Source organism: Balaenoptera ricei, chromosome 10, assembly GCF_028023285.1.
Source record: "Balaenoptera ricei isolate mBalRic1 chromosome 10, mBalRic1.hap2, whole genome shotgun sequence".
In the NCBI taxonomy this organism is placed as follows: domain Eukaryota; kingdom Metazoa; phylum Chordata; class Mammalia; order Artiodactyla; family Balaenopteridae; genus Balaenoptera; species Balaenoptera ricei.
The window spans coordinates 45,155,563-45,178,280 of NC_082648.1; the positions used below are offsets into that span (position 1 = coordinate 45,155,563).

Sequence of the window (22,718 nt, forward strand, 5' to 3'; positions counted from 1 at the left end):
TAGTTCTGTAATGTCAGGAATTTTTCAAAAAAATTAAAAGATGGACTGGAGCTTTTTCTTTGTGAATAGAAACTGGATGCCACAGTGATTTCATGTGGGTTTTGTTCCTGGTGTCTTGCTGTTATTTTTGCACCTTTTATCCGTCAAAGGACAAGGACCCTGCTTGGGTTTTGAATGTAAGCCTTTATTCCAGTGAAGATGTTTTCTTCTGTTTTACCACTCCCATCTTTTTCTGTAGCCCTTGAGCCTGCATTGCAGAGTGACCTTAATAGCTATAGCAAGCTGGCTGGCTGTGCCCTTGGTCCAAAAGATGGGGGGTTATATTTTCCTAAGACTTGTCTGCAAAGTGTAAGCAAGCACTTCCACTGGGTGGGTGGGGGAGGATGCACATGCATACACATGGAAGCAGCTGAATGTGTGTCTCACTGGGATTCAGGTTGCTGGGAATGCCTATACTCTTGTCCAGACTTAAAACTGCAGTCTTCTGTTTTTAAAAAGAATGGGTATTGTATGGGTCCTACTAGAATCCTTTATAAAGACAGACCTGTTCCCATTTATGTAGATTTTACAAGGTTGGGGCTGTAAGTGATGTTCAGTTTGTTAGAAAAGCATAAAAGGAGGAAGTCACTCAGAGTCCTCAGATAACGTCTGGAGCCCAAGGCTCCTACTTAACCATGCAGGCTACCCCATTCAGTCACCAAGAAAACCCTCGACAGCTTGCCTGCATGGAGTGGTTATATTTCAAGGTTTTTTCACAGGGGTTACAATATGACAGTCCCCACCCCAATCAGGCACCAAGATAAAAGCAGGGACTTAAAACAACACCCCAGTTCTTCAGCCTGAGCCATCACATGCTTTCACAATCTCCTGGCCTCCCCCTAGTCCCTAAGCCAGCGCTTGGGCAGAGAGATGGAGGGACAAAGAAATTACATTGCCACCTGAGAAACCTCAGAGGGGAGGACCCAGCCTTAGCCTCCCTCCTCCCAAGTGCAAAATGTGTAAACAGAGTAAACAGAAAACAAAAAAGTGCAGTCTAAATGGCTCCCTTTCCTGCTCCTCAGGGTTTAGGCAGAATAGAGAGGAAACTAGGCAAGTTTGGCTTTTCTGTTGCCTCACCACTTGCTGAATGTATTGGAGTGAAGCAGGAAGGGGCCAGTTTGCCCTTACCCATATCTCTAGGGCAGTACTTGTCTTTCATTTCCACAGCTGCCAGTGTCCCTAGAGTTTATCAGGTGACTTGGTCAGGGGTCAGTCTCCCTTGAGCCAGACTTAGGCTGGGATAGCCCTGTCTTTGTTGATTATGTGGCGCATATATATTACTTATATAAATATTTCTCTATGTACAAGGATAAGAGTGGCTTTCATGGAGGGAGGGAGGCTGGGGGCCGCAAGGCTTCACCACTGTTGGCGTTTTCCAGTTCAGTGCTGTCACAGTCTGAGTCCTCAGAGTTGGGAGGGCCCTGCGAAGAAGAGCAGAAAGGCAGTAATGTGCGGCTCAGCATCTCTTGGCAAATAGATTCCTTCAGGATCCTTCACTGTGGTCTTTGTAGTAGCAGGTTTAGTGGTTTTACTGTCTCCAGGTTTCAGTTGCTCAGGCCATTCTCCAAGGCACCAGACTCCTAGTTTCAGGATTCCTCCCTGGCTGCAATGTATAGGTACTGTGCACGCAACCTCGCTAGGTACTCTAGACCTCCCAAATTCTACCATGTGGATATTTGCTCTTTAGTACCAGAGGAAACAGCTTCAGATACAGAGTGACACAGGGGCTAAGTACCTATCTTTCTGGCCTCTGCATCTGTCTCCCTAGCAGATCTCAAATGACTGGACATCTGCTCCCTGTCCAATACCTGGTTGGTTGTGACTCACCTGCTCCCCTCTGAGTAGGTTGTGGTGTGGGATGGGCAAGGAGCTGGGTTCCCGGCCAGTAACCACCTCTGAGGAAGGTGGGTCCAGTGGGATTTCTGAGCCCTGGGAGCACATGTCATCAGACCGCTCATCTGGCCGCTCATCAGTGTTCGTACTGCCAACTTCAGGTGTGCCACTGGGGGAAGGCTCACTAGCTGTGCCTTCCTCCCCATCTGATGGATTCTCTGAGCTGAAAGTAGATAGCGACTGGCGCATTTTCAGGCCCTGAGACCACCTGTATGTTGGGCAGACCAGGATTATAGCTTGACTACACCTTGCAGTTCAGAAAGCAAAGAGTGCCATTACCTCCTGATTCCATCACTCACCTCTGGCTTGAGGTCAGCTCTACTTCACTGTCCACCTCTCCTTCCTCTTCCTCTGATGAGATGCCACGTTTCTGCAAGAGAGATGAGGGGACTGGTCAAAGGGGGAAAGAGGTCATCAAGGACCCAGGATAAGGAAACATGGTTATAAAGGGTTAAGTCGGGAATGGCTTAAGATCAAGAACCTAACATGGGAGGTAAATTAAGGACTTGCACCGCACCCCATGGAGAAGAAGGAAAGAGGAAGAGCTCAGGAACCATTCCATACTTTACCTGACTTCGGGTGACAGCAGCCCTGTACAGCAGTGCAGCTGGGGTCAAGTGCTGGGACCCAGCCCGGCTTCCTCCCCGTCCCGCCGTCCCTTCCCTTCCAGTTCCCAGCAGCCCTACACCGTCACCAGGCCCTACTGGTGGAGGTGGCTCCCCTTTGGCTCCCCCTGGTGAATCCGGGCTGGTGGAGCCAGGTGCTGAGCCCTCACTTGGCGGGGTGTCGCCCCGGGCTGGAGGTGGTGAGCCGGGGTCCCCAGCTCCCCCTGTAGCCCCCCGGACCCGGGCTCCCAATGCTGCTGACAGCAGGTCTGGGGACGATGAAGACATCTTTCGGAGCAGGAGGTCATGGTGGAGCCCACGGAGGGCTGGAGGGCAGGCTTCCCAGGCTGAGGTTCCCCCTCCTGGCCCCACTGGGCTTCCTGGTCCCCCAGGTTCATGGGGTGGCACAACTGCTCGAAGCCCGGGCAGGTCCCCACAGCTGCCCTTGGCGCTGGCCTTGCGGTGACGGGTCTTGCCACGGCGACTCCGTCCTGGTGAGGGGGGGCCCTTAGCACACCCAGGAAGCCCCACCCCACTCAGGGCTGCATCTAGCTTGGGTAGCAAAGACTCAGTCTTGAGGATATCTGGCCTGGTGGGAGAGGGAAAGTGCAAGTTGGAGATTAACAAATGTATCACATGAAAGCACTCCCTAACCTCAGGCAGTACAAGGCACCTCTCTCCCATCTCAGTATCCGTCTTCCTGGCATCCTTGAGCCCTACTCCTGCCTCTCCAGCATCCCCCTTGCCATTCACAAGCGATGGCACGTGTAAACTCTGGTGCTACCTTTTGCTGTGGGGTGATAGCTTCTGTGGGACATTCCTCTTCTTGATGAGCTTCTCCATTGTGTTCCCGTGCAGGAGGCCTCGGGAAGGGTGTGACTTCAGCAGACCTGGGCACCTCCGCTCTAAAGCTTGCTCCCTCCTAAAGACAAAACACTTTAGCTGGGCATGGGACCAGGGATGGGGGCCGAGGCTCAGTAGGATCTCCAAGTCAGGCACAGCTCCAGGAAGACGGGATTTGGTGTATGAGGGTGTGTGTGATTACCTGAGTAGCTCCCTTTCCTTCAGCTCCAGCTGCAACATGAGGGCATTAAGTTCCATGTACAGGTTGTTGGCTCTCTCCAGCTTCCGCTCATAGTGTTCCCTGATGTCCAAGGCGTGTCTGAAATGGGCAGAAGGGTCCCCGAGGTGAGCTGGCTTCACCTGGTGCGATAATTTATCCCAGTCTCTGGGAACTGGTCTGCAGGCCCTGCTATTGGTGAAATCACCTTCCCAAAACACACACCTGAGCTCCTCCCTCCTCCGCATCACCAGCTCTTCTTCTAGGCGGTGCAGACAGGTCCCTTCTGACTTAATTTTTTCAAAATGCAGCTTTACCTCTTCACGCCACTCTGCCTGGGGGGGGAGAGAAAATTAGGGGTGAGGAGACCTGTAGAAAGCCTTCGCAGGTGCCTGCACTGCTGCAAACTGTGTGTGTTGGAGCAGACGGGAGTGGGGCACAGGATCAACCAAGACCAGGTCTCAGTCCTTCAAGAGCTAATCTATCCATCCCCAGCCACCCTTCTTCCCAGCCTCCACTCAAAGGACACCATTATCCCTGCAAAGAGAGGGAGCTAAGGCATTCGTTTTCCTCCCCACAGCACACCTGGGACTTAAAGTAAGTCTCCTGGGGTGTGGAGAGTACGTCGGCTGAGGCGATGTCCAGATGCAGCAGGATCTGTCGGAATGATGGACGATTTCGTGGTTTGCTGTTCCTGGAGGGAATGGAGTTGTGGGAGAGAAAGGAATTTCAGGGAGGTCCAGAAAGGAACTAGAGCATCCTTTCCCAAAGCATGTCCTGGAGAATCCAACTCTAGAACGTATTCTGTGACAAAAGAATTCCCTGGTCAACTATCTAGGAAATGTTACAGGTCATCTGTTAGCATATCAAAGTCCTGCAGTAAGGAAACCTATTTAATCCTGTTTTCCAACTTGTTTGCCAAAACAAACCTTTTTGAGTAACTCCATTAAAAGAAACACATTTGGGGAAATGCTTAACCAAAGATTAGAAATCTCCCACCTTCCTCCATGGTCTAGGTTCCCAACAAGGGTCCAGGGCCTCCCGCGTTGTAAGACAGTCTACTTGAGGCTCAACCAACCATGCTCAGTGGCTGTGCTGGTCCTTCACAGGCGCTTCATAGCCACCCTCTATATCAGACACTGTTGTCCCCATTTTGCAGATAAGGAAACAGGTTCAGAGGGAACACTGCTTGCCCAAGGTCACACACAGTTTGTGCACCCCTGCAGACTATTGGTCAGCCCAATTTCTCTCAGTTCTTTATCCTAGTTCCCTTGATACACACTCTGAATCCTGGGGTCTTTCTTGGAGAGCCATATTTGGGAGCTCTGTCCCCCTTTCCCTGTTCAGGATCCTGGGCCTGGATGCCTGGGTCCTGGGTGCTGGCTAACCGTCAGCCACACTCCCTTGCTTCCCAGCTTGGCCAGGTGGTCCTTACCAGCACTGGCGAAGCAGGATTTTGAAGCCGTCTGGGCAGCTGGAGGGCACAGGCAGATGGAGACTGTTGCTTCCCACACCCCAGATGATGGCTGAGGAATCTACGTCTTTGTAGGGGATCTCACCAGTCAGCAGTTCCCACAGCACCACACCAAAGGACCTAGGGATAAGAGGGACGTCACTTGGGGGTTCTTCCTCCAGAGGCCCTGCAGGTTACTGCAGGCTCGTCTCACTTCTCACTTGTACTCAGGCCCTGGAAGAACCCCCCACCCCGCCAGCTCTCATGCTGGCCGCCTGCTATTCTCAGTCCTCAGCCTGGCCCTCACCAGATGTCGACCTTCTCAGACACAGGCTCGTTGCGGATCACTTCAGGGGCCATCCAGGCTACTGTCCCTGCAAAGGACATCTTGGTGCTCTTGTCACTCAGCTCCTTGGAAGTGCCAAAATCGGAGATCTTCACCACATCGTCGTACGTGATTAGCATGCTGGTAAAGAGTGTAGTCAGCTGGGGTCCGGGCCCCTCCACGCACCTCATCTAGCTGAAGCAACTCTACCTTTCTGTTTTAAGTCATTTGGGACACCCAGAAACGGGGGGCTTACCACAGCCCTCTTGAGATAGGACTGTCACTTGGGAGGGGTTTCTGAGATGGCCACATGGACTTTAGGACAGGGTCTGAAAGCAGGGAGATGGTCACACTGACCTGTGTGGGGACACCTACAGGAGACCGTGCACAGTAGCTTCTCCCTGCTTGCTTGCTTACTCACTTGGGGGACTTGAGGTCTCGGTGGATAATCTTGTGCAGGTGCAGGTAGTTCATGCCACCGGCAATGCCCATGGACCAGTCAACCAGCAAGGAGGGGGTGACAGGGCGGCCAGCCCGCAGCACCTCATACAGCTGGCCCTGGGCGCAGAACTCCATAAGGATGCAGTAGCAGGGAGCCTGGGTACACACGCCCCTGGGAGCCAAACACAGTGGCATGAAGGCCTCAGCCAGCCCAGCATCCACTTGATTCACACCTGGCACCCCCATTCCCACCCACGCCATTCTGGCACCCGCTTCAGGAAGGGTGCGGTAGATCCCTGCCCTCAAAAGAGTACCCCGGCCCCTGCCCCAGACCTTACTTGAAGGTGATGATGTTAGGGTGCTTCAGCTTTCGCAGGTGCTTGATGTCAGTCTCCTTCAGGTCCCGTACCTTCTTCACAGCCACCTCCTCCCCATGGAAGCGCCCCAGGAAGACGGCGCCCTGGGCCCCTGAGCCCACCCACTGCAGGTCCAGGATTTCCTCAAAGGGGACCTCCCAAAGGTCTGTGGACAGGAGGCACAGTGCCACAGGCTCAGAGAGCCACACCTGGGGCCTTGGGGTGGTCAGGCTCAGGGAAAAGCATTGGGTTGGCTGAAATGACTCAAGGAGGGTGAGGCAGAAAAGTAGCTAAAATGGGCTGAGAAGATGAGGGGACAGGAAGGAAATGAAGGGGTGGTCTAAAAAGAAACTGGGGGGACTTCCCTGGTGTCGCAGTGGTTAAGAATCTGCCTGCCAGTGCAGGGGACATGGTTCGAGCCCTGGTCCGGGAAGATCCCACATGCCACGAAGTAACTAACCCCGTGCGCCACAGCTACTGAAGCCCGCGCGCCTAGAGCCCGTGCTCCGCAACAAGAGAAGCCACCGCAATAAGAAGCCCGTTCGCCGCAACTAGAGAAAGCCCGCGCACAGCAATGAAGACCCAACGCAGCCCATAATAAATAAATTAATTTAAAAAAAAAAAGAAAAGAAAAACTGGGGAGTCAGTGGCTGATGGACAAATAAGGGGCTGGGCTCTGGGGAGAGAAAAGGATCATCAGGCGACTTAGGTGGGGCTGTCCAAACGGATCTCAGGCTCAGGGAGCTGGGGAGAGGGTCTCCTCGAGGACACAGCCTACCTTCCTGCTGCTGCTTGTGCTCCGTGGAGTAGGCCTTCCCAATCATGGTCCAGACAGGGCGCAGGCAGCCGAAGAGGCCTTCCAGGAAGCCGCTGCTGCTCTGGCACTGTAGCCGCACCTCATCTGCTCGAACTCTGGACGCCCGACTCTCAGGGGACCCAGTGGCTCCCCCTGGGCCCCCAGCATCCTGCTCGTGCAGCTGCAGGACACTGTTGGCAAAAGGCTCAGGGGGCGGCTCTCCACCTGGGGAGGGGCTGGGCCCGCCCCCGCCCTGCCCCCCGAGCGGCACTACATCTCGGAGTACACACTGGGTAGGCGTCAGGTCCTTCTCGGGGGTGCAGTCGGAAGTGTCTGGGTCCAGCTTGCGCATGGACGCCTCGCTTAGGGTGGACACGAAACCCCCAAAGGAAGGGGAGGGTGTGCGGGTCTCATGGAGGCAGGCCATGGCCTCTGGGCCCCGGTGTAGTGGTGAGCGGTGGGCCCTGTGGGAAAAAGGAGGAGGGGCCGTCAAAGCCGCAGGTGCCCCAGCTCAGGAGGCTCGCCCTAGAAGCAGGGGCATGGGGTGGGGAGCTGGGCTCACAAGAGCCTCCTGGAAGTAACACTTGAACCTCACCCTCAGGTACCTATCCCCCTCCAAGCTCCCCCTGGGATCCATCTTGGGAAACATAAGCTTCCTCTATTAGTGACACAAGTCTTCCTTAGGTATACAGGCAACATACCTAAGTACCATTCTCACGTAGATACAGGTAACAGCCCTGCTCAGGTACATACTGGTAAGGTACGTCCCAAACTCAAGTACGGTAATAGACTAGTTCCCTTCTCCCTGTAAGATTACTGTAATTCACCTCTGGAGCACATTATATCTTTCACTTGAGGCTCACGTGCACACACGTGTCATATAAGGGTCCTTGGGATATACACATTCTGAGTCTCAACCTTAGGCACACAACAGTAACACTCCTAAGCCTCCCTCGCACTGAAGCACACACAGGTGACACTGCTAGGACTCGGTGCCGCTCAGGCACTCTCACATGACATTCCTGGGCCTCACACTCATGTACTTGATACATGATCCTGCTGAGAGTCTTATCCTAAGGCACATTCAGGGCTCACATCTGGGTCTCCCTCTCGGGTGCTCACACGTACACACCTGGGCCTCTCCGAGGTAAGTGACGGCTGTAACCCATCAGCTCCATTATCTGCCCAGCACAGACGAGGGAAAAAGGTAGAACCGTCCAAGGAGGATGCAGAAACTGTGTCAGGACAAGCTGTAGCCTACTGCTTCATCCCCCTTAGCCCTCCCATCAGTCCCACTGCTCCCCCACGGTTCAGTTCAGTCTCCTTTCCTCTTTCTCCATTGCCCTCTCCCCCCACTCCCCAGACCAAGATCCAGCTTTCCAAACAATAGAGATTTGTCCTAGTTCATAGCTGGGTGCTATCTATAAAGCAACCATTAAAAAATCCGAATCCTAGCTTTGCCTCTGTTGCTTACTGGCTGCGTGATCTCAGGCAAGCTGTAGTTGAGCCTCCATTTCTCCAACTGTACAAAGGGATAAACTAGCTATCACTCAGGCACAGCGAATTCTTCAACCCATACCAATCTTGTCCGAAGCCTGACACCAGAAGTCATCTGGTCTCCCATTTCTCTCCACATCTAGTCAGTTACCAGATCATCCTGAGGTGTAGGGATTCTTGAGGCCAGCAGTCCTCTCTAACTATTCAGCATAGTAGGGTCCCTCCTTAACCACCTGCATCGGAGCCTCTGAATCACGACTGGAGAGGGGTGGCAGGAATCTACAATAAAAAGGGCTCACTGGGTGGGGATGCACCTCTGATTGTCTCAGCTCTTGTAACTCTTGATTTCCAGGCCTCTCAAAGACCTTTTCAGTGGGTGGGTGTGGGGTTTGCCTGGATGAGTGTTTAACAAGCACCCCAGTTGATTCTTATTATGCCTGGCACATTCGAAAAGCCCTGACCCAGTGCCTTTCTAGTCTCTCTTCTCTAGTTCCATGTTACTGCCTTAATTCAGGCCTCATTAGCTGTGTCACCTGGCCCAGGACAACTGCCCCTTAAATGGTCTCCAAGTTCTTCTAAGGCTCCCCCCACCCCATTCTCCACCTAGCCTTTAGAAGGATCTTTCTAAAGCACAAATTGGCCAGCACCCCTCTTCTTCAAACCCTCTAGTAGCCCCCACTTGGTCCTGCAGCCTCACCTCCATGCTCTTGGCCCCTCCCCAGCCTCGTCTCCCACTGCTGTTGGTACCCAGGCCATAATGGACAGAGCTTGTCACCAAGCTACATCAGGAGTTTGGGCCAGGGCACCTAATGAGAATGGCTAACACTTATGGAAAGCTTACCATGCATGTTAGCCTCTGTTATAGGTGCATTAGCTTATTTAATCCTAACAACTCTAAGTTAGGCATCCTTACGCCCATTTGACAGAGGTAGCAGAGGTCTTAAATAACCTGCCCAAGGTGCTGTTAGCTAGGAAGAGGCTCAAGCTCCGTGCTCAGCCTGGAAGGCGCTTCTCAAGCCCCATCTGTTGTCTTCCAAGTCTCACTTCATCCTGGAAGTCTTCTTCCCTGTCCCTGCTGCTCTGAGTTACTGTTCCTTCTGGGCTGGCACAGCCCCCTGTGCTTCCTCCATCATGGCTCCCATTATCCTGGAGACACAGTGCGGTCGAGCGGGCGTCCGGCTCCTCCGAGAGCCTGCACTCCTGAGAGTGACGATGTCGCACGGGATCCCAGGGCTTCGAACAGCACCCGGCGAGCAGGAAGGTGTCCAGTAAGGTGCAACCACTGCCCTACACACCCCAGAGGATCGTCCTAAGGACCAGACGTACACTACGCATGCATTAGCTCCCTCATTCCTCAGAACCACCCAGGGAAGGAGGTATTATCATTGGTCCCTTTATATTCTTGAGAAAACTGAGGCTCAGAAAGCTGAAATCCCAGCCTCCGAATCCCCAACATATCCCGCGAGATAACGGCGGCTTCAAGAGGTGAGATGCACGTAGTAAGGCAAATGACAGCCCAAGCAACGTGCCAATTCGCCGGAGAACGTCCGCGGGAGGACCCGAGGGCTTTCGCCTGCGCCCCCCACGCCGGGCGTCCCTTCCGGACCACTGAGAACGAAGGCCGGGGCTCCCGGCGCTCCGCCCGGGTGGGCCTGCAGGGAGGGCTGGCGGAACTGGGGCACTCCGGCTGCTAGAAGCCAGAGTGAGGGCCGTTCGAAGCGGAGAGGAAGGGGTTACGGCCCCAGCTCGCCCTCCCGCTTCCCGACCTCCTTCCCGGCCGTCACGTGGCTTGGGGCTGGGGGCGGGGGCCCGGCGGCAGGAGGAGGGGGTCCGGGCGGAGAAGGGGAGGGGACGCAGCGGGTTGGGGGAAGCGCTGGGCGCTGCGGCGTAACCATGACGACTGGGCCCGAGGCGGCGCGTGAAGTCACCGGGACAAGATTAGCCCGGAGTCACGTGAGCGGCGATCGCGGGGGTGGGGCCCAGCCCGGGCCCCGCCCCTGACTCGGGCTGGCCCACGTGCTGGTTGCGGGCTGGCAGGCGGGGATCCTGGACCCCACCGGGGGTCCCTTCTTCCCCACGCTGACCCCCGTCCCCGCGTGCATTGGAGGGAGAGCCGGTGGTGGTGAAGAGAGGGGACTTGGGTTGACTTTGGGGGTGCGGTGCCACAGAGAAAGCAGGAAATGGTGAGACAGGAAGACTGGACACGCGAAACGGCGACAGGCACGGCCAGAGAAGGAGGGCCTACCTAGTTGAGAGAAAGCCAGACCGAACAGCGTGAAGCACAGGGAGAGACGCTCCTAAGAAGGATGGACTGAAAAACTGATTTTGAAAAGCAGAGGACACTGAGTAAAAGGAGCTGAAAGGGGATTGAAAAACAGATCATCTGTGCCCTCCCCAATTCATTTCCTATTTAGAAGCTGAGCTCTGAGTAGGCACAACACCTGCCTTTTTAAAGGAATTTTTCAGCCTTCACCTGGTGTTTGGCAACCTGGAGCCTTAGGCATAGAAAAGGTGACACGCTCCGAGACACTTGCAGCCAAGCCTCCCTCCAGTCCCCCTGGCCTCCCCAGGGGCCCCTCCAGTATCCAGGGCCAGCAGCTGGGGAGAGGGAGAGAAGCCATTTCACCTGTTTGTCTTTTCGGGCAGTGGAAGTAGCTGAAGAAATAGGAGATGGGACCGAAGGAAAGGGAGGGAACCCAGGCACGCTCAGTCCACCCCTCCTTGTTCTCAGGCTAATGACAGCTCTTCCAGATTGACCTGAAGGAGTGTGTGTGTATTGGGGTGGGGGGTGGGGGTGGGGTGGAGCTGAGGCCCCAGGGGATTATAGTAAACTGGAGATTCCTCTCTCCCAACACACACTCTCTCTCTGTGTCCTTTATCTCTGACCTGCCAGCTGTGTCCCACTGCTCACCACCTGGGCCTTGGCGCCAGGGCTTTGCAGGGCGGGGGGCGGGGGATATCATGGCTAGGAACCCCTGCCCCAGACATTCGGTCACCCTGGGGGTGGGATGTCTCCCTGGCCATCAATTATGCAGAGCACGGGGGAAGGGCAGGGATGTGACAGGAAGGGGTGGATATCTCTGTCAGTCATTCTGTCAACCATATTTACCAAAAGGTCACTGTGCAGAACTCGGCTCCAGATTGGGTGAGGGGAGAGAGTGGTCCCTAAACTATGCATCTTCCAGGGGAAGCCACTCTTCGGACACCCCAGGAAGCCCCAATTCAGTTTCAGCTACCAGGTTCTCTGCTGGTGGTTCCCTCCAGGGGGCTGTAGGGGTGGAGTGCGGGCAGGGAGTACCCCACACCCCTTTCATTCCTCCTCCCAGATTCTCCTGCCTGAGATGCTGGAGGCCTGTGGCAAAGCAACCCATTAAATCGTTTCTCACTCCCTCCTGTTCTAACAGCAGAATCTCAATGCCAAGCTGCTTGTCTGGCTGTCTTGGGGGCTCAGTTGAGAGGCCAGGCCATCTGTCCAAGTCTTGGGCTCTCACACTGAGCACTCGCCACTGTCTTGGACCCTATTTTGCACTCAGGAAAGGAAGGAAGATTCCCCTTCTCTCCTGACTGGGGGTGGAGGGGATGTCTTCACACAGAAAGGAGACCCAAGACTTGGGAATGGTAGTTCCACCAATCCAGGCTTTGAGATCCTGAGAGAGTAAAAGACTCTAACCCCTCCTGGCCAAGGCTCCTGGCCACTTGGCTGCAGCTTGTTTTTGTTTTGCTTTTTACAGGATCCGTGGTCCTGGCCCCAGGGTTATTCTCAGATGGAAGGAACTACAGCTTTTCTATTGTGCCCTCATAAGGGGGGAATGCCTTCCCCTGAGAGCCTGGGCAAAACTGGAGCTCACCCCTAACTCCAGGCCCCCAGCCTCACACAGGTCCAGCCCTGAGACCCCTAGCTGCCACCACCTCTTCCTCCAGTAGGGTGGGCAGTGAAGGGGCTGGGAGAGAGGCGGCAGTACTGTTTAGGAAAAAAGAACCAGCTTTGGATTTGGAGAGATCAGAACTAAAACCTCATATTGCCGTGAATTAGTTCAAGGAACGTAATCCCTCCGAGACTCCCAACCCTATCTTATGGGATGGTGAGGGTTAAGTAAGATGATGTGGGGAATACCATGAGCACAGTGCTGGGGCTCCCGGCTTTGTCTTTCTGGTTGGCTGGACACCAGGTCTTTCTCTGTGGATTCTGGAGAGGCCATCTCTTCTGTCTGACCAGAAGGGAGACCAGAACCTTCTACTTCCCCAGGACAAATCTTGATTTCACGTCCCAGGGGAACCAGGTCACAATGGCAGTGGTGTGCTAGAGGCCCCCGTCCTTCCTCTGCAAATCCTTATATCCCACCTCCTCTGGACTGAGGGGGAAGGCCTAATTGCCTGTACCCCATCCTCACCCCCTGGCCATCGTGGCCCAGGATCACCCCGCAGCCCTACCCGTCAAGGTTTGAGGGGAAGGCGAGGGTAGGAGCAAGGTATGATGGGTCACAGGGGTCTCTGCTACTTAGGACCTCAGGTGCACCTGGAAGAAGTTAAGCGTATTTTAACAAATTGTTCCTGAGCCGGATGTGCATTTAAAAAGATCTGGAAGGATAGAAACCAATGTGTAACCATTTCTAAGTAGGTGGAATTGTGGGTATTTTTATTAAGAAATTAAAAAATCTATTTTAAACTGAAAAAGAAGAAATGAAAATTACAGAGTGCCTATATCCATTCCTGTCACCTAGCCTTGGACAGTGAGCTAGGGAGGGAGGGTGGATGGCCTGAGAAGCAGAGAGGCTTGCTTGAGGTCCTGTCTCTGCTCTTGAGCAGCTGGGCGACCTGGAGCACGAGACTTCTTAACAAACCTCAGTTTCTTCATCTCTAAATGGCGACAGTGGTCACTAATTCACACAGTGGCAATGCAGGATATTATGTGGGTAATAACATAGGCTCTGGGTCAGATACACCTGGGTTCAAATCCTAAACTCTTTTGCCACATACTGATTTTTTGATTTTGAACAGATTACTTAACTTCTTTAAGTTTCAGTTTCCTCATCCCTAAAATAGAAATGATGATCATTCTACCTCTCAGTATTGTTATAAGCAGTATTGAGATAATCCAAATAAAGTTCCTGGCCTGGTACCTGGCACACAGGAAGCTCCCTATAAACATTAGCATGTGGAAAGCGCCTAACAAGCAGTAGTAGATTTTTATAAACGTGTGTCCCTTCCCTTCTTTCCGTTGTCTCCCTCCGCAAAGCAAGAGGCAGCAGAGATGGTATAGGTGGAAAGGGAGCTAGATAAACACAGGGATAAAAAGGAGAGTGAAGAAAGAAGGAACCAAAGGAAAAGGGCTGTATCCTGGAGGATTCTTCTTCTCCTCTGGAATAGCACGCCCCTGCCGCCTCGTCACCTTTCCCCAGCACAGCTGCCCCTAGTTCTCCTGGGAGCAAAGGAAGCAGACAGACTAGTGTCTGTAGCCAGCCCATCGTGAAGCCCCCGTGTCCCCTGCTGGCGTCATCTCCACACTATCCTTGTTCTGCCTCAACAGGGACTCCTGAAGGGGTTGATTCCCTAATCCCTTCTTTCTCCCAGACCAGCAGGGCTAGGTGGGACTGCACGTGATAAGCCATTGGGCAAGTCCAGGGTGGTGGGTACTAGAATTTAGGGTCCTCTTCCTGGCAAAGCCAGAGTAGCACATCACCTCAGGGGGAAGGGCCCAGAAACAGCAGTCAGTTTTTAGAGGGGTTTTGCCATCCTTAGCTGTAAGGACAACCAGAAAGTCCTGAGCCACTTTCTTACGTAAACTTCTTGCCTCCCCTGCCCATACTTGGGTTGAATTAGGGGATGGATATTTAGCGGTTCGTTTTCACATGTGCTGGGGTTAGTGTATCACACCATTGGTCTTCCCAGCATTGCCTCAGTCCCCACAGTGAGTGAGTAGATGGGTGGCAGGCTGGAGAGGGCAGAAGTTTTTTCCACCCTCAAGTGTGAGATAGGAGGGAGCAGGCCCTAAAGCTCAGAGGAACTTCAGTGCCTGGATGGGAAGACGCAGGGCATACTCAGGCCCTTTCCTTCCTGAATCCCTCCTACTTGCCTTCCCTAGATATGACCCTCTGGCTGAAAAATCAGAGCTCCCAGAGCCATGGAGTCCATTCTGTGAGTTGGAAGGGAAATTGTGTTTAGAGGGAGGCACTGACTGTGGCTTGAGATGATTCTGTGTTGGGGCAAGACCTCGTGTGCACCCCTTCCTGGTTGAGGGCTGCTGACCCACTCTCCTCCCAAGAGGGAGCAGGTAAAGGAGCTAAAAGGTGGGACTCTTCCCTCAATTCTAAGGGATACCCCACTATTTCCTTCCACTGTCTATAGAGCCTCTGACCCTTTCTCTTCCCTCCCCTTAGCCAAGGCCATGGTTATAGGAGTTTTAACTCTGTGGAAAGGATTCCTGCATAGTTTTAAGCCAAGGAGTTTGAGGAGTATGTAGGGAAAAGGGAGGAGGTCTATGAAAGGCCTGGGCTTGGGAAATGGGTTAGGGGAGCCAGAGAAGATGGAGAGACTGAGGAGGGAGAAAGCCACCTAAGAATGGGGGAGGGGAGGATGACCATCACCTGGGCATCCAGGAACAGGTGCTCTTGCCTATAATCCTCAGGTGCAGCCTGCTAAGTGTGTGTGTGTGTAGGGGGGAGGGGAGTGAGGGGCACATGAGGCCTTGTCCTTCCTTTCCTGCCCTGAGGGGGCCCAAACTCTTCCTCCTCCTTCCCTCTCCCCCCTCCTGAGGGTGAGTGGGAGGAGAGGAGGATGTTCCCTTGCCCCCTGTCCTTTACGTCCGTCCCCCAGTCGTGCCCCCACCCCCACCCCACACACTCCTTTCCAGCTCTGGAGGCCCTTCGCCTCCAAGCTGGGCCGCGGCGTCCCTCCGCTCGGTTCCCCTCCTTCCCATCCCCACAGGCGTCGGGTCCAGGTCCCCAGTTCCTCCATCCCCACGGTCTCAGCATCCCCGCGCCACCCTCCCCGCACCCCGCCACATCTGCCTCCCGACCCTCCCTCGGCACCCGGACCCCAGGACCCGGACCCATCCCTGCCCCCGACCCTCCACAACTCGGCCCGGCTCTCACCTCGGGGGCTCCGCGGCCGCAGCACAAAAGGCGGCGCTGCTGCAGCTCGGCTCCGGATGCTGCTCCCGCCTCCTCCTCCTTCTCCTCCTCCTTCCCTCCTCCCCCCGCTGCCCTCGACCGGACCAGGGGCGCTGTCACAGGCGATGCTCGTGCGGTGTCCGGGTGCACGGGTGTCAGCCCCAGCTTTCTCCCCCCACCCCCCGACCCCAAGCCCCGTCCTCACGCGGCTTGAACTCCCGCTCCTTCCAAGGCCCCCGCCCCGGGCCCCCCGGGACGGACACGCCCTGAACGGGGGATGCTGCGCTGGAGCCGCGGCCTCTTAAAGGAGCCTGCTGCTGCCATCAGGCACGTTCCAGGCTCGTCCCTGGTCGTCCGGGCCCCGCACCTCCCTGCTGGCGGGGACCTGGAGCGATCCCACCCCCGGCCTTAAGCCGATTCCGTAGGAGCCCACCATGCTGGTCTTAAAAGCTCCCTCCCATACCCTGAGACAGCAGCCCCTCAGGTGGGACCCCCAGCCCCCAGCGCTCTAGCATCGTTCCCCCTGTCAAACGATCTTGCCTGTCTTCTTTCCCCTAATTTTCACAACTCCACTTCCACCCAGCTGGAATCCACTCAGCTCAATGCCCCGTCCCCCTCCAGTGTTCCTGGATGACCCCTTGTTATTATTCCAAGATTCCTCCGGACCGCTACCCCCGCAAAGAGAAGCCCATCTCTTCCCTGATCCATTCCCAGAACACTCGTTAGAGTCAGACATTTTTCGTGATCTCTTTCTCTCCAAGGTCACAAGATTTTCCCTACAACTTTCAGGCCAGTGGCCGTGAGACCTTGGTGAAGAGGGAATGGAGCTCTGGGACCCAAAAATACGCGTTCTGCTCCGCACACAGATTAGTCGATTAGTCTTAAGAGGCCAGAATCTTCTCTTGTTCTCTCTTTAGCTGAGAGACCCAAGACCCAGGGCAGAGGGAATGAGACCACTATGTGCCTTAGTCCTACTAATCCTGTTGTCCCACTATAGCCTGATTCTCAGTCCCCAGAGGGGGGGGTCTCCTGGCGTAGGGGAACCAGCTACAGAAAGGTGTAGGGCCATTCTAAAAAGGCTTTGGAAAAGCGGAAACCGACAGGCTGCAGGGCAGAATTAAGGGGAAGGGAGGTGAAGGACAACCTAGGAAAAAGAAGCAGGTTCTGTGAGACGAAGGCCCGAGAGCCAGGGGCTTAGGCCAAAGGCTGAGCGGGAACTGAGACTGAGATGGGCTAGGATTTACAACTGCCCCGGTGCCCTGAGGGGCAGAGGATAGTGCCCTCCCGCGTCCAGGCAGGGCTCACCCTCCCAGACTGCAGAGTCAGGAACCGACAGCAGCCTTGCACCTGGGCCAATCACAACCTTTTCTCAGAAAGAGGCGGGGTCAAGGGGGTTGACTCTTCCCTTGTCCCCGCCCCTCTAGGTGAAGTAACCAGTCGCAATCCTCCTAGAGCAAGCGAGCGCAGTCGGGAATAACCAATTACGACGCGAAACTTTTCGTGCACGTTTGACCCTGCCCCTCCAGCTGTGACAAAGATGACGCGCAAGCTCCTGGGTTCTGTAGTTTTCAAGGGACCCGAAGGCCCCCCCCCCCGCCCCCCCTCCCCCCCTCCCCCCCTCCCCCCCAATCTCGAGTTCGCCCTTACCGCCCCGCCCCTAGACGCTTCCATTCTGCTAGTACGCATGCCCAGAGCCCCAGCCCTGAGGCTAGGAGACGCGGAAGGAAGGAGGCGGGGCGATATTAAAAACAAAACACAAAAAACAAAATACCACCCTCAGCTCGGGAAGCGACAGTGGATGAGTCCGCTCCTCCCAGAAGGCGGTGCTGCCTGCCTGGGCGAACCACGCGGAGGGTTGTGGGGCGGATAGCTCCCCTCCTGATGGAGACTCTTAGAGTCGGGTGGGCGGGGGACTCCATATCCCAGCATGCTCCGCGGCAGGCCCGCCCGGCCGCGACTCGGGGCTTGGCCCCGGCCCTAGCTCGTCGGCGGTGTATTGGGGCGCGTGGAGGCTGTAGTCACGGTGGCGCCCGCGGGGACGGAGGAGGGAATGAGTGAAGAGGAGCAGGGCTCCGGCACTACCACGGGCTGCGGGCTGCCCAGGTGAGCCGCCTAGTACCAATCTCTGCAGGGCGCATAACTTGGCACGGTGCGGAGGGAGTAGCGTCTCGGCCCCAGCATGCACCTGGCCTGAGGGTTGTTCCCGGCAAGCACTGGGGTAGTGGGCCGTGGTTCCCGGCATGCACCCCGGCAGTGGCCACTGCCTCCAGCTTTAGCTAGTTCGGGGTTGGCCCGGTTCCCAGACTGCACTGGGGCGCTGGGCTTTATGCCCCCGACATTCAGTGCATTTGGTGGGTACTGGGGTCCTGGCCTGCACTGTGTCAGGGGACATGCACTTCCAAACTGCACTGGGGTACAGGATCCCTCGCCTTTACTAAGACAGGGAACAGTGCTTTCCCCGCTTGTCCTGGGGCAGTGGACGCTGCTTTCCCAGCCTGCACCTCTACTCCACACTGAACCCAGCCGGTGGCTGCCTAAGGTCCCCTGGACCCTATGTCCCCCATAGTGTGCTGGGTCTGATATGGCAGTGCTTGGCCAGGTGGGTGCAGAGAGGGGAGGTGTGATGAGGGTCTGTGCCCCTCCCCCCAGTATAGAGCAAATGCTGGCAGCCAACCCGGGCAAGACCCCGATCAGCCTTCTGCAGGAGTATGGGACCAGAATAGGGAAGACGCCCGTGTACGACCTTCTCAAAGCCGAGGGCCAAGCCCACCAGCCTAATTTCACCTTCCGGGTCACCGTTGGCGACACCAGCTGCACTGGTGAGGAAGGCTTGGGCCGCCTGGCTGGGGTGTGCATTCACAGGGCCCCATTGGCTTTATTGCTTGGAGTCTATTCACAGTCCTTTTCTCCAAGACCAGTGAGGGAAGGAGAGATTTCAGGGGAAAAATCACTGACTGGATTAGGAGAACAGGTCTGTGAGGAGGTGGGTAGGACTCGGGAGAGTTAGAGGAGCAAACCGTGCTGCCACAGTGATCCGGCAGATCGTTGTCATCCTGGAGGAAGAAGTAAGAGGAGATAATTCGAAATCTCAGTGCAGCATTTGGGGGAGTGAGTGCCCGCTGTGCTGGACTCTGTTCCAGGTGCTTAATCAGCCTAATCAAATTCACACTTACCTTAAACCGTGGTCGAATCCAGTGATGTAGGTGGTAGTATCCTCATGTTGAATATGAGGAAACCGAGGCTCAGAGAGATTCAATGACTGGGACAAGGTCACATGCCTAGTAGGTGGCAGAGCCAGGTTTTGACTCTAGAGCCTGCACTCCTTCTGTTTTTCCAGCCAGCTCTATTTACTGAGAGAAAAGAAAGTGCTTCCCAGAGGAAAGTAAGGCAGAGAAAGAACCTCCAGACAAAGTGTCTGACCTCAGGAGGAGTTCTGCCTGGCATGGCTTGATTTGGGGAACTCGTGGAAAGATAAGGGCACTTCATTCCAGCAGTTAATGTTAACACTTCCAGTCTTGGGCAGGGGGAGGTTGGTGAGAGGGGGCTTGGTTGACTCCTTCTGGCTGTGAGGAGAGAGGCTGTGGGATGCTGGTTTCTCTTCTGTCCTTCCAGTGACCTCCAGTATTGCCCACACCCCCTCTCTCAGGTCAGGGCCCCAGCAAGAAGGCAGCCAAGCACAAGGCAGCCGAGGTGGCCCTCAAACACCTCAAAGGGGGGAGCATGCTGGAGCCGGCCCTGGAGGACAGCAGGTGAGGGAGGAACAGCCGAGGCATCCTAGAGGCTCTGTCAGGAACCCAGGCCCCTGCACCAGCCCCTCTGCCCCGTAGGCTTGGCCTCGTGACACTGAACCACGCTGACTTGGCCTCTTCCTGAGAGCTTCCTCTGGAACCCAAGCAGGATGCTTCCAGGGCTCCTGCTGCTGTGAAGGATTCTGGGGGACAATGGCTAGCCCCAGTGAGGGGTTATGGCTGTGGTTTGGGGCCCAGGTTGGGACCTGGGGAGGGGGAGGGGTGGAGGCTGAGGTTGGAGGGAGCTGCTCCCCAACATACTTCCCCTCTCCAGCAAGATGTCATTCCCTCTTCCACACTCAGGTTGGTGTTTGTTGCTCCCATGGTTCTTGGGTAGGAAGAGACTCTCCTCCCACTTTTCTTAGTCTTTTTGATCGAGTGTTTGGCAGCAAAAGATCTCAGGAGGAACTGGTGGTTGAGCTTCCCTGAGTTTTTGTCTCTAGTGGGAAGAGATTTTCTTAGGGGATGGGCAGGTCAGGAGGACCTGGGTCCCACACCCTTTATTCCCCACCCCCACCCCACGTGGGTGTGAATCAAAGGCCCCCTTCCCCTCGGGAAGTTCTTTTTCTCCCCTAGACTCTTCACTGCCTGAGGACGTGCCGGTTTTTACAGCTGCAGCGGCTGCTACTCCTGTTCCCTCTGCTGTCCCAACCAGGTATCTTGTGTTTCCTGACTGCCTGAGGGGGGCGGGAAGGGGTCCTGGCTCCTGGCTCCTGGCGCCCTAGCCCTTGGACCCAGGCTGGTCAGGTATGAGGAAGTCTGAGTGTAAACAGAGGATGGAATAGTTGGGGACCAGAGTTTGAAGAATTTGCACCAGCTGGTAAGCTCTTGGGATGGGAGGTAATTTACAATTTTTCAGTAGCCACATGGTTGATGTTAAAGGTCTTGCAGGCCCCATTTTCTTCTGAGTTGGCCACGTGATGGCCCTGTGTTTGAGTCCCATCAGGTGCTTCTGGGGACTGGATATATACCCCTCTCCATTGTCCTGGCGAGGTGATGGTCAAGTGTTCCAGAAAATCGAAATGGGCCTGGGACCTGGAGGAGACCTTGCTAGGGTGGGAGGGGCAAGAGAGCGGGCTTGACGTTTGGAGAGACAGCTGCCTGCCTGGCGGGGAGTAGGGAGATGGCAGTGGGGGAAACCAGAGCAGGGCTTAGGACTCATGGGCAGCTGCCGAAGGAACCGGCCCCCTCAGCTTTGGCCCTGGGCCCTTTTTCCTTCAGGAGTCCCCCCATGGAGGTGCAGCCCCCTGTCTCCCCTCAGCAGTCTGAGTGCAACCCCGTTGGTGCTTTGCAGGTGTGTCCCCATCCTCATTTCCCATGCATGCCTGTCTTCCCTTGTACCAGGGGCCATGGGGGAAGCTGATGTGGGGCGGTTACCTTGTTCTGAGGGCTTCTCCCACCCCTCCTTTATTCCTTCTTTAGCCCCGAGTCTGAGGCTTTCAGGGTGGGAGGGGGAGAGGATGTGAGGACTCTTTTCTCACTGTCTTGTGCACCCTTGTTTCTCCCTTCCAAGGAGCTGGTGGTGCAGAAAGGCTGGCGGTTGCCTGAGTACACAGTGACCCAGGAGTCTGGGCCAGCCCACCGCAAAGAGTTTACCATGACCTGCCGGGTGGAGCGTTTCATTGAGATTGGTAACTGGGCGGAGGGGAGTTCCTATAGCTACTGTCCATCCCCCAGCACCCCAGCCACAGCCACAGCCACAGGCAGCTCCCAGCCTCTCTCTGCTTTCCTGGCGGAGACCCCGAGCTTGGCTCCTTCCTCCTAGCTTTTTCCTTGCACCCTATCCTGCCCTCCTCTTTTGGCCGGCTAGGTTCTCGGATGCATGGCAGGTCCTGAGCTCCCCTTTTCATTTGACATCCCCTGAGGGGACCCTCAGCCCGAGTTGGAGCTGGGTGGAAGCACTGGGTCTATTGGGAACCATAATTCAGCAACCCTCTCCCCCATGCAGGCAGTGGCACTTCCAAAAAGCTGGCAAAGCGTAATGCAGCGGCCAAAATGCTGCTTCGAGTGCACACGGTGCCTCTGGATGCCCGGGAGGGGAATGAGGCAGAGCCTGATGACGATCACTTTTCCATTGTGAGTGGCTTGTGGGCCAGGCCCCGTGCCCCATCCTCCATGCCAGGGCAGGGCACTGGGGACTCAGGTCTGTGACTTGGAAGTGAGCCTCTCTGGGTCCCAGGGCTGCTTCTGCCCTTTTTCCTACCAGACCCAGGGTTTCTTGGGCCCCCCCCTCAGCCTCAGCTGTAGGCCTGCACGGTGAGTGCGTTGGGGGAGGGGGCTGGCCCAGGGCAGGGGCCCTGTAGGCTTCTGTTACTGGAATGAGGCAGGCTGCCTGGCCATCCGGTCCACGGTCTGATAGTTAGAGGTGGCCACACAGGGATTGACTGGGGGAGGCAATGGGAGGAAGTGTTCTTTGGGCTTTTCTCTCCTTGGACGTAGGATGTCTGTTAAATGCCTGGGTCTCAGAGTCCCTGGCTGCATCCTTCTTCCTGTCCCCATCTTGTCAGGGTGTGGGCTCCCGTCTAGATGGACTTCGGAACCGGGGCCCAGGCTGCACCTGGGATTCTCTGCGAAATTCGGTGGGAGAGAAGATCCTGTCCCTCCGCAGCTGCCCCGCGGGCTCCTTGGGCGCTCTGGGCCCCGCTTGCTGCAGTGTCCTCAGTGAGCTCTCTGAGGAGCAGGCCTTCCATGTCAGCTACCTGGATATTGGTATGGCTGCTGGGGGGCCGGGGGCTGGTGGGACTGGACCAGAGCAAGTATGCATGGGAGTAAGGGTTCGGGAGGGCATGGCGATGACGTGGACACCCCCTTCCCGGTGCTGCCTTCCTGCCTAGCACTGCCTCTCTCTTCTCTCTTGGTCTGCAGAGGAGTTGAGCCTCAGTGGGCTCTGCCAGTGCCTGGTGGAGCTGTCCACACAGCCGGCCACCGTGTGTCATGGCTCTGCATCTACCAGGGAGGCAGCCCGAGGCGAGGCTGCGTGCCGTGCCCTGCAGTACCTCAAGATCATGGCGGGCAGCAAATAAAGCCCCGGCTGGACTCGTGGACATTCGTCCTTTGCTCCCTGCTCTTCCTGCCCCCGGCCCATGCATCTGCCCAGCTCTGGGACCCCCTGGAGGTGCCACCTCTACCTCTGACACAGACTGCCTGCCTGCAGGCTGAGGAGGGCACAGGGCCAGGAACCAGGGGCCTCAGCTGGCCCAGGTTCTGTCCTCGCGTAACTGGTGATGACGAAGGGGAATGAAATCGGGGGCTCTCCAATGAGAGCCTCAAATAAACGTGCTGCTTTTTGGATTCTTAAACCCTGCTCTGTTTCCCTGAGTAGTCGGTGGCAGAGGTTAGCACCAGGTCACTTCCCC

At 55.8% G+C, this 22,718-nt stretch overlaps 2 protein-coding genes across 7 annotated transcripts; one reads left to right on the forward strand and one right to left on the reverse strand.

The window, feature by feature from the left end:
- Positions 1-721: 721 nt before the first annotated feature.
- MAP3K12 (mitogen-activated protein kinase kinase kinase 12) lies at positions 722-15,662 on the reverse strand. Of its 5 annotated transcripts, none has more exons than XM_059936001.1 (15): positions 15,557-15,662; positions 7,259-7,432; positions 6,951-7,159; positions 6,155-6,338; positions 5,797-5,988; positions 5,358-5,516; positions 5,033-5,191; positions 4,183-4,291; positions 3,823-3,932; positions 3,583-3,699; positions 3,322-3,459; positions 2,502-3,126; positions 2,232-2,302; positions 1,867-2,140; positions 722-1,460 (listed from the first exon to the last, which is right to left on the reverse strand). In XM_059936001.1, the coding sequence occupies exons 2-15, from the start codon at positions 7,393-7,395 to the stop codon at positions 1,362-1,364; spliced, it is 2,583 nt and encodes an 860-aa protein (XP_059791984.1). In that variant the 5' UTR covers positions 7,396-7,432; positions 15,557-15,662; the 3' UTR covers positions 722-1,361. The 5 variants fall into 5 exon arrangements, with proteins under 5 accessions (XP_059791984.1, XP_059791981.1, XP_059791980.1 ...); XM_059935998.1 differs by lacking the exon at positions 15,557-15,662 and adding exons at positions 8,101-8,149; positions 9,415-10,133 and having other exon boundaries at positions 6,951-7,432; XM_059935997.1 differs by having other exon boundaries at positions 6,951-7,432.
- Positions 15,663-17,412: 1,750 nt separating this feature from the next.
- TARBP2 (TARBP2 subunit of RISC loading complex) lies at positions 17,413-22,661 on the forward strand. Of its 2 annotated transcripts, none has more exons than XM_059935993.1 (9): positions 17,413-17,677; positions 18,224-18,393; positions 19,221-19,323; positions 19,922-20,017; positions 20,584-20,656; positions 20,876-20,993; positions 21,311-21,438; positions 21,870-22,071; positions 22,228-22,661. In XM_059935993.1, the coding sequence occupies exons 1-9, from the start codon at positions 17,625-17,627 to the stop codon at positions 22,383-22,385; spliced, it is 1,101 nt and encodes a 366-aa protein (XP_059791976.1). In that variant the 5' UTR covers positions 17,413-17,624; the 3' UTR covers positions 22,386-22,661. The 2 variants fall into 2 exon arrangements, with proteins under 2 accessions (XP_059791976.1, XP_059791977.1); XM_059935994.1 differs by lacking the exon at positions 17,413-17,677 and adding an exon at positions 17,804-17,925.
- The last annotated feature ends 57 nt before the right edge of the window (positions 22,662-22,718 follow it).